Raw genomic sequence first — 10,584 nt, forward strand, 5'->3', positions numbered from 1 at the left:
GACTTCCCATTTCAACGTTTCCAAGTATGTCTTGATCACTTTCGCAACATAGGGTCGAGCATTGTCATGCTGCAAAATCACTTTATCGTGTCTCTCGTTGTATTGCGGTCGTTTGTCTTTCAATGCTCGGCTCAAACGCATCAATTGCGTTCGATACCGACCGCCTGTGATTGTTTCAGTCGGTTTTAACAGTTCATAATACACTACTGAGCTGGTCTCACCAAATACAGAGCATGACCTTGGACGTCAAAATCACCGTTCTTGAAGCGTTGAAACCACTCACGACACGTTCTTTCACTAATAGCGGCCTCATCATAAGTATTTGAGAGCATTCGATGAGCCTCAGCCGCAGATTTCTTCATATTGAAGCAAAAAATTAAAACCTCCCGCAAATGACGAGAATTTGGCTCGTAAACTGACATTTTCAATCGAGAATAACTTTATGATGCAGACACAAATCGACTAATATTTCTATGGGATTATGTTGACAGATGCCCAAGTTTATTCTATGACGTCTATGATCTATTTATTTCGACCACTACTTATCGCTAAAGCCATTTATAGGAAAACGGCGGAAGCAAAGTTGTATACCTAATATATGAAATGTTTCGCGTTCAACGGATCACTTCTCCTTCCAAAATTTGACACAACGGAAAAAAACGTTTAAGGTCTTAAACTATTCGCACATTTGTGTAACTTTTGAATGAAACGTGGCCTTTTGAAAAAATCAGCTCAAATATGATGTCTGAAATCCGCAAAAGTCATGAATATTCTTACAACATCGTTAATTTAAATGCGAAAACTTGACAAATCAGTTTGAAAATGATTACTATGAATGATTGGATAAGTTATACTTATTGTTTAACTTGCAAGTAATGCGACACTCTGCCATTGAACCAATGGTCGCTGTAAAGTATTAGACTTGACATAAACAACAATTATGAATTATGATACTTTAAGTTTTATATACTGATTCCAAATCCGCCATGTTGAACTTTATAATTCTATCTCTAGATTCGTAATCATTTATATTAATCATTTTCAAGCCGAATAATCAAGTTTTCGCATTTAAATCGATGATGTAAGATTCGTGACTTTTGCGGATTTCAAACATTATATTTTAATCGCCATATTGAATTTTTTAAAAAACAACATTTCATTTGAAAGTATACAAATGTGCGAATATTTTGAGACGTTTTTTTCCGTTGCGTCAAATTTTGGAAGGAGAGAGTCCACTTGACGCGAAACGTCCTATATATACTTTTAACATAGCTGATTTTATATGTAACAGTTTTTAGCATTCTAATATCATATTTGTTTTAATACAACTGATCAAATTCACATATGAATGTCAGTAAATTCTAAATTTTATATCAAGAGATATCATTATGTGTATAAAATTATGTATTTTCTTGTATGACTTCTATTTTCTTGTATAGACATAATTATTTAAATTGTATATAGACATAATTATTTAAATTCACTGAATAATTCAATATTTTTATAGTGCAGCAAATGAATTTGATGAGTTGGCACCTAGAGTTGGTTTCTTTCATGACTTCCAGAAAGGTGAATTCTTAGTGAAAAAATGGGATAACAAAAAAGAAGTTGTTAGTTCAGAATGTAAGTAATCAGGATTATTATTAATAATGCGAGATTCAATTTTACATGAAATTTTCAAACAGCTGTACCTGACGAGACGATTCAGAGGTTGAAAGATAACATAAAAGAGTTGAACAGATATTTAGGATCATATCCATACGAAATATCGAAATCTTGGACAAAATTAACAAATGACATTACTGCATCTATCATGACGAGGTGTTCGCCATTATGTGGGTAAGTAAAATATAAGTCTTGTCTACTTGAAATTTTGAAACTTAATGTATAGCTCTATTGAAATAATATGTTTTAGTTATGTGCGATCCGCTTTGGAATTGGAGCACGATGCTTCGAGACCACGTGGCCGAGATAGCAAACGAAAAAATTCCAGTATACTCACGGCGAAGGAGGAGCAGATGATGCCGAATCTGAAACCGAAGTCTGGTACAGAACTCAGGCTTACAGAAATACCAGATAGACATTATCCTGACGATGCGACTCCAAGCGAGATAACACGGCATTCTCTTGATACTAGTTATGTTTTAGATATCACTTTAAAAAAATTGCGAGAGTAAGTTCGGAATTGAAATTTTAGATCTTAAAGACTAAAAGCAAGAAAAATGCGATTGGTAAGAAAAAACAAGTTTTATGTGAATATTTAAAGTTCAATTGTTTTAGACCTGTCGAAATTATCGGGGAAATGCAACTGACATTCATTTGCTTCCTAGCTGGTCAGAGCTTGGACGCTTTCGAGCAATGGAAGAAACTTATATCACTGATTTGTGGCGCCGATAACGTGATTCCACAATATCGCTCTATGTATATGGAATTTCTGCAAACTCTGGAAGAAGAATTATCGTATGTGCCAGAAGAAGTACTCTGCGATATTGTAGCGAGCAATAATTTTGTATATCATAATCTGTGCAACTTATTCGGTAATATCGAGTCAAATTCTGAGGTGGACGATCGATTGAAATCGTACGCCAAGCGTTTACAGGGTCGATTGACCGCCAAGTTTTTGTGGGACTTTTCGAATTTACTCGAAGAAGCGGACGATGAGGCGCCTATTATTGTCACTTTATCAAACACAAATAAATAAACAATAATAAATGATTTAAAACCACAATATGAATAGATAACAAGTAAGAAAATTAAAACTTGTAACGGTCAAAGGACCGTTGGATCTTTAATGTTTTAAATAATCCAATGTGAATTATATACGTACTACATATGTACCATACATGCATATACACAGGGTGCGTCACCAAATCCGGACAAATCGAACAAATTTTTTAAACAAAATGTTTTTAATGAAAAATTAAAGATTAAAAAAAATCCTTTTACATAGCACTTGAGGGATTCTTGTAGAGCACAATTATTCGATATATCTCTTATTAGTTTGAATGACGGTCTCTATTCTTGTATGAAGCGTTCGTACGCACGCTGTAATGTAGCGTCCATGACAACGAATGCTGCCTCAATAGCGGTTCTTAATGACATCACATTGGGATGCCGAGACTTGTTTGTGATCCTTTCAATTACGTTCCATACATAGTAGTCCAAGCAAGGGATTTAAATCTGGGCTGTTGGGAGGACAAAACATATCGACATTGTCTGAGAGTCAATTTTGAATTAAATGATTCGTATGAGATAGTGCACCGTCCTGCTGAAAAACATATGGCCTTCCGGACGCCACAGTTCCCATCCACGGCTTCACTACATCCATCCGAACACGCAATGATTGCCTTGAGTCATCCGAAATCAGCCTTTCAACGACTGCAGGATTCCTCACAGTGATGGATACAGATTTTGTTGAGAAACGAATATCCTCATCCTTTTATATTCTCCGCAATCTAGAGAATTAAATTCCATTCTTATAAGATTAAGTCCACCAAAATTCGAACTAAAGACTCTAATAAATACTTAACTGTACCTTTTGTAAGAACCATCTCTGAATCTTTTTCCAACATAGCTAGAAATGTCAATTTAAAATCATTTATGATTCCGAATACTCTGAAAAAATACATCACAACTGGAAAAGATATTCTTGAGACAGCATCACATCATGATGTTGTTTATAGGATCTCATGCAACGATTGTGATGCATCATACACTGGCCAGACAAAAAGGCAATTAAAAACAAGAATTGCAGAGCATTCGTCGGATATCAATAAAAAATCAGGCTCTCCAAGTGTCATCTAATCACCGGATTTCACTTGATCATAACTTTTTTGGAACAAGGTTAAAATTTTAGATAGGGAATCATCTTACAACAAAAGATTGACTTCCGAGATGATTTTTATAAAGAGACAAAAGAATGGACTTAATTTACAAAGCGACACAGAATCGTTACCAGAAATATACTCTCCCGTTATGCAAGCACTTTCCCCTTCCTGAATGTTTCCGTCATTTTTTCCCTTCCAACTTTTGCACCACTCACATTTTGATGATTTTTTCGTTGCTTAATACTGTATTGGTTCGAAATAAGTTTTCAAGAGACATGGAAGTATATGGCAAATTTTATATACCTTTGGAGTTCTGATTTTAACACTGTTTGTTTTATACACTATTATGCGCTATAATTCTGATCATTTTTGTTAGTAGTAGTACAGGTATAACACAAATCGTGTGACATTTTAATTTGTGTTAAATTCTCTTTAGTTTCAATTATTACTTCATATATTACATAGCAATATACTTCATCACGAATTGATGACAAGTGTAACTTTAGGCGTTCAATAAGAGATCCAACAACCATATACCATGGTAAATTATTATTCCGAACACATACTTTTTATCAAAATAAGATGCACTCCTGAATTGACACCATGGATAGATATAAGGGGAGAATCTATTACTTTTTGCGGCCATATTAAGATTGTTGGATTACACAATTTGTTTCGTAAATATTGAAGTTTTATATGTAATGCGTTAGATGTTTCTAGAATTTTTATGTCATTTATATTTTAATATAAACATTTATATTTTAATATTAAAAATGACCTGATGTAAGATTGAAACGTATGTATATTGTTTTGTTAAATATAATGTTTTTGTAATTCACAATATTAGCGAAGTATTATACATCGTGCTTTTGTTCTGAGTTTTTTAACGGATTATTTCAATTTAAAACTATATAGTAAACCGATAATAAATTATAACTTTATGTACGTGTATATATAAACATTTCATTTGAACAAAAATACAACTAAAATATAAATAACAAATGCTTAAATTTATAATGTCAATTAACAAAATTAAATACAATAATTATTAAGGAATAAAGAATAAAGATTATGCAACACTTACATTAATCATCAAAGGCAAATACAAATTATATATGATAAGTTAGCAGTAGTCTATTACAAATATAAAGTATAGAATTTAGAATCAGTTACATTCATTGCTGCAAGACCAATCTTGACTGTGACAGAGTATACCATAAACGCAAATGATATCTTCCAATCAAAATTGTGTTGTAATATACGTTCTGTTATAACCGAATGCCTAGATGAATAAAGCTTTATATTTTTAATGTGCTCATTTATTCTGATATTGAGTTTCCTCTTCGTTTATCCCACATTTCTTTCTGTCGCTAAAGTGGTAAAAAAATATTTGGAAACGCTCAAATGGGACATTTTATCGCATCCATTGTATTCTCCGGACATTACTCCTTTTGATTACTGGTTGTTCCGAAGGATCAACAAGTCACTTCTTTCGCAGAAATCAAAAATTGGCTCCAAAATTGGATCGCCTCCAAAGACGAATCATTTTTTCGAGATGGAATTCGAAAATTGCCTGAGAGGGAAAAAATAGTAGGCAGCGATGGACAATACTTTAATTGATCTGTTCATTCATTTTGTTTTGAAATAAATACATTTTTGAACGGACCGAATTAATTTGTACTCCCAATATATTTCGTTAAAATTGTTACATTTTCGTCAATTAACAAAACTTTTGTCAAATTAAATTAATAAATTATAAATTTAAATAAGTTATTATATAAGAGAAATTTTCAAGCATCGCTGCATAGGTATGATGCAATCTTTCTATAACTGAACATAAATTAAGGCATTCTTTTGCATATGTATGAATGTCATTTCCGAAATCAATCTTTTGTTCAAAAATTTCTCTTTGTCTAAAATTTGAGCATTCTCCCAATCGAAGTCATATGAAAATTCAATACGATGTTCAATAATTATAGAATGAGTGTCAGTATTTTAATTTCTATGTCTATGATGTTCAGATTTTCTACTGGAAAGTTTCCTGCATGTTGTCACACATAAGATGCATCACAATCTTTACAATACGACGTTGAGCATATACGTGTGTTCTAAAAATGTGTGATTTTTATATTTTAATATTTCTACTTTTAAAGTTTTAACATGTTCAATAAAGCTTCAGTGCAATGCTTCATGTTCCGTAACGGTAAGTCATTTAAATTGTTTACGCATATATTATTATACTCTAATAAGATTTGTTTTTAAAAAAATGTGTGAGATTAATAATCATCTGCATCTTTGTTAATTTGCGAGTGACTTAAACATTATGGACATGTGAACTAATTATATTTGTATCATTCTTCTCTGAAGAAGATTCCAAAGAGAATCGAATGGTCCAAAATAAAGAAGACATCAATCTAACATCTAATTATTGATTGTTCACTAAATAATTATGACATTTACTGATTCTCATTAGCCTATTATATTTATCCTTTTGTAGCATTAAAGGATTTACGAAACTTGATTGAGAACTTGAATTTAGAAACACAGTATTGCAAAAACAGAATTTGTAAATAATGTACTTTGAAGTGATATTAAATTCAATTCTTCAAATCTTCATTGATTCAATAACTATAATTATAATAATTATATGCAATGGACTAGTTAAATATTCATCTAAAAACAGGAGTCAACACATATGTGTTGTTGACACGTGCGTGGATACGTACGCTCAGGTTGGCTGCTGTCCTCATAAGATGTAACGAGAATGGCCCATCTTATGCCGAAATCGTAGGACTTTCCAGGAGTAAAACCTTGCGGAGATCGGCATTACCGACAGGATTAGGAGAGCCCAAAGGGCAGAATCCTTGTAAAAGTATCTGGATATGGGTTCCAAAACAGACGAATTGCTTAGAAAACTGAGAGTTGTCCTTAGGGAACACGAAGATTGGATTTCGATGGTTCGCCTTATACGGAATCCGCCTTGTATCCGATTACGATGTCGAGCACTCGGTTATAGGTTACGAAGTCCTTAAGAAGCTCACGGGGGTAGAAATCCCTTTAGGAGTGGCGATATAAGAGTTGGGCCATTGCCACTTGGACACGGTGATCTCAATTCTTTTTGGATACAGTGTCCTACTCTTAAGAAATTATCTCAAGAAGGATGTATGTACGACTGGGGTTGTCGTCTGCAAGAGTGTTTTTTCTTGCTAGACGCCGCCTCCAGTGTTATAGGTGTTTGACTTGATCGGTCACACGAGAACAAACAGAGTGTCGTTGACAGATCCGGCACGTGTTTTACTGGACAGAAGAGCCACCAGTCCTTCGGTTGCAGGGCCATGCCGCATGTTGTAGCTTGAACGCCGATCATGGAGTGCAGCGGAGTACTCCCTCTTATAATAGCGATGATAAAATTGCAGGTGAACTAACGTATCCTCCACATAATGATAGAGGTGAAGAAAGAAGAAATGGTGACGGTGGCTGATTGGGGGGGGGGGGAAGGGGGCCTCCTTTCACTTTCGGAGGATATGCTCGTGGATTCTCTCGATGGCAAAGTTGGCGCAAGTCAACATTAACCATTGAGATGGATCTAATTGCGAGGGTCTGTAAGAAAGGCATGGGATTGATCATTTCGGAGCCTCATTTTATTCCTGCGAATAAGATGGTATGCATCCATGGATACGCCTCCGACCTCTGCCATTACTTGGCAGTGGACCCGGAGTGATATACCATGCTCCCCGGATAAAGGAGAGGGTTTCGTGGCCGTCAAATGGGGGAAAGTGGTAGTCTTCAGCTGCTATTTCTTCCCTAATAAAATGGTCGGAATTTATTTGTTGGCTTTCTAGTATAAAAAATAGTCTATCCAGATTCAATGATAGACCTATATTGGTACTGACTATTGAGTGACTTTAACGCCAGAACTCACTTGTGAGACAGAGGTGTCGAGAATCACAGAGGTTCTCGCTGATTAGGCTGACAGGCTAGGGCTTAGTCTCCTTAATAGGAACTTTATTCCGTCCTGCTGGCGTAGAAGAAGAGAGTCGTGTGTAGATGTTTCGTTTGCATCTACCAACGCAGCAAGACACATTGTGAATTGACGAGTAGCGCTTGAGATTGAGTTCCTATCAAATCATCGATATATATCTCTCAATTGGCTCTCTTATAGAATTGCATCTGTTAGGAAATGTTTCCCTAGTTTCCCTAGAGTGTAGATGGAGTAAATATTGAAGAAGGACATGCTCGAGGCAGTTGCCTTGCACGAACTTCTTTGATAAATGGAAATGATGAAGAGTACGTCAGATTTGTGGATGACGCACTCAAGGAGATCTCTGACCTCTCTACGCCGAGGTAATCTCTGCCGTTGGTAGACCCTTGGCGTACTGGTAGAATGAGGAGAACTCCGATCTGCGCGCTATCTGCAACTGACTACGCACGTTCGGACACGTTGTGTCCGAAGGCGTACACAACCTGATTTATCGCGATTACTTTGAATTTGATCTTAGAGTTGCGAGAAAGAATCTGAGGAGAGCGATTTGGCGATCTAAGTCGCGTTTGTGGAGAGAACTCCAGGAAATTTTGGATTTTGTTCCTTGGGGCATATCCTATAGAATCATTATGAACAAGCTTTCTTCGGGTTTTTCATTGATTGTAGAGGCGCTTTCTACAAAAGTTATTTCGGATATAGTACGAGTACTTTTCCCGCGCTTATCAAAAGAGTTTCAGTCAATCTTTCGTTAAAGAAATCCTTTGAAGAAACAATTGACCATCACGGTGCCTAAAGTCTTGGAGACTAGTATGAAGATCGCATCTGGCAAGGTGCCTTAGATGGCCCTAGATGGAATTGCCGGGCGTGTTGTCAAGGATACAATGAACATCCTAGCTGCCTTTTAGGCGCACATCCAGAGACCTTTCGGCGTTTTCCCATCATCCGGTTAGGTTCTCCCTTTGGGAGCATTTCGGCTTGGTGAATATTTTTCTCTTTCTATCGCAAACAAAAAAAAAATAAAAAAAGAGGGAAATGATAAAAGTAATGTATTTGATAATTTTAAACAGTGATGTATTTGATAATTTTTATCTCTTGTACATAAAGTTTTACAAATATTTCAATTAAAAAATACAATTTGATGCTATTTATTAAACTTTGAATTGAGATATCCATCTCAATTATACCCATACCCATGAGATAAAATTTTTCGAACTAAATTCAATAAAGACAGTTGTTAGTCTGTATATTATTCTAAATTCTTTATCTAGTCATGTTATAATATCGTCAATATAAATTTTTTGCGAATACTGAGTCAATTTTGTATATTTAATGCTCTTCAAACGATAGCGTAGGCAATAAATATCCCCTAGATTTAATTTATAAGATGTCCAGATCTTTAGTAAGAGGTCCCATTACTTATAATATCGAGCGAAATTAGCTTTACTATACTTGTATAACGTAAAAGAAAATCATTTTAACTTTCGGTGAAATAATTAGAATATAATATTCAATAAATCATTCATATATTACTAATTAATCTAATTATAATAGAAAAATTATAATAGAAATCTTAAATATATATCTTAAAAATAGGAGCAACATCATTATTCTTTAAAAAAGTCAATCTTAGTAAGAGTTAAAGTAGGAATTTTTAAGGAAGAAGCTAAAACGTTCACTTGTTTAATATTATCTGTTACTTCCACTATATTCATCGTAGAACGAATTCCATCTAAATGACGTGCAAATAAACAGTAAAAACGACGTACAAACAAAAAAATTTTTATAAATAGTTCATACAGATATACGTAATTGTCAATTTTATAACATAAACATATAAACAATTATAATTCAAAAGCAAATTATAATTCGAGAATAATAACGGATATCCGTTACATTTAATATTTAAACTATTCAATACAAGAATAAAAAAGTTACTCTCAACAAAAATTTCACGCAAGAAAGATGACAACAACATTTCTGCTAATAATAAAGCAATTTCTAACAAGAAAAAGTTTTTTATATTTCCATTTATCCGCAGAGTTACACAGTCAGTCACACGCATGATTAGTAAATCAGTATATGGTACAGGTTACAGATGTATTAACAAATTGAAAAAATTTATAAAGACAAAAAAATAATTTCTGAGAATAATAATGTAATTTATAAGATCCGATGTAACAATTGTGACGTTTCTAAGGCCGAGCGTGGTTATGAAGAAGAATAACTTTATCATGTCTTTGCTCGTATTCTAGCTGTTTTTCTCGCAATGCATGGTTCAAATAAATCAATTATAGCCGATACCGATCGCCTCTAATGGAATCGCCAGGATTCAGCAGCTCATATCAAACAAGACCCTTTTGGTCCCATCAGATATAGAGCATGATCTTCGAACCATGTTCGGCCGTGGTGTTGATGTTTGAGGTCGATGACAACAATTAATCGGGCTTAGCATAGTTTTTTCTTCTTGGGGTTGTCGTAGAATCCATTTCTCATCTCCAGTCACAAAGTCTAATGCAAAAAACCTTTTCTCTGTTGTCTTTGAATCAGCTGTTCGCAAGTGAAAAACTGCCTTTCAACATCTCTCGGTTTCAGTTCATAAGGCACCCAATTTCCTTGTTTTTGAATCATTCCCATGGCTCTCAATCGTATAGAAACGGCTTGTTGAGTTATTCCCAATGATTCTACAAGCTCCTCTTGCGTTTGACCCTGATCTTCTTCGAGTAATGCCTCTAATTCTTTATCTTCGAATTTTTTTGGCTGTCCAGAGCGAGGCTT

The 10,584-nt window shown here is 34.6% G+C and overlaps 1 protein-coding gene across 1 annotated transcript in view; it reads left to right on the forward strand.

Moving 5' to 3' along the window:
* Positions 1 to 2,721, forward strand: part of LOC108689873 (protein AAR2 homolog) — a 29,158-nt gene extending 26,437 nt beyond the window's left edge. Inside the window, exons 2-5 of the mRNA XM_018196826.1 lie at positions 1,508 to 1,623; positions 1,686 to 1,839; positions 1,916 to 2,173; positions 2,281 to 2,721. Of these exons, the coding sequence (XP_018052315.1) occupies positions 1,508 to 1,623; positions 1,686 to 1,839; positions 1,916 to 2,173; positions 2,281 to 2,701 (949 nt within the window). The 3' untranslated portion in view covers positions 2,702 to 2,721. The remainder of the gene's footprint in view (positions 1 to 1,507; positions 1,624 to 1,685; positions 1,840 to 1,915; positions 2,174 to 2,280) is intronic.
* Positions 2,722 to 10,584: the final 7,863 nt, after the last annotated feature.

Source organism: Atta colombica, unplaced genomic scaffold (assembly GCF_001594045.1).
Source record: "Atta colombica isolate Treedump-2 unplaced genomic scaffold, Acol1.0 scaffold28, whole genome shotgun sequence".
NCBI lineage: Eukaryota > Metazoa > Arthropoda > Insecta > Hymenoptera > Formicidae > Atta > Atta colombica.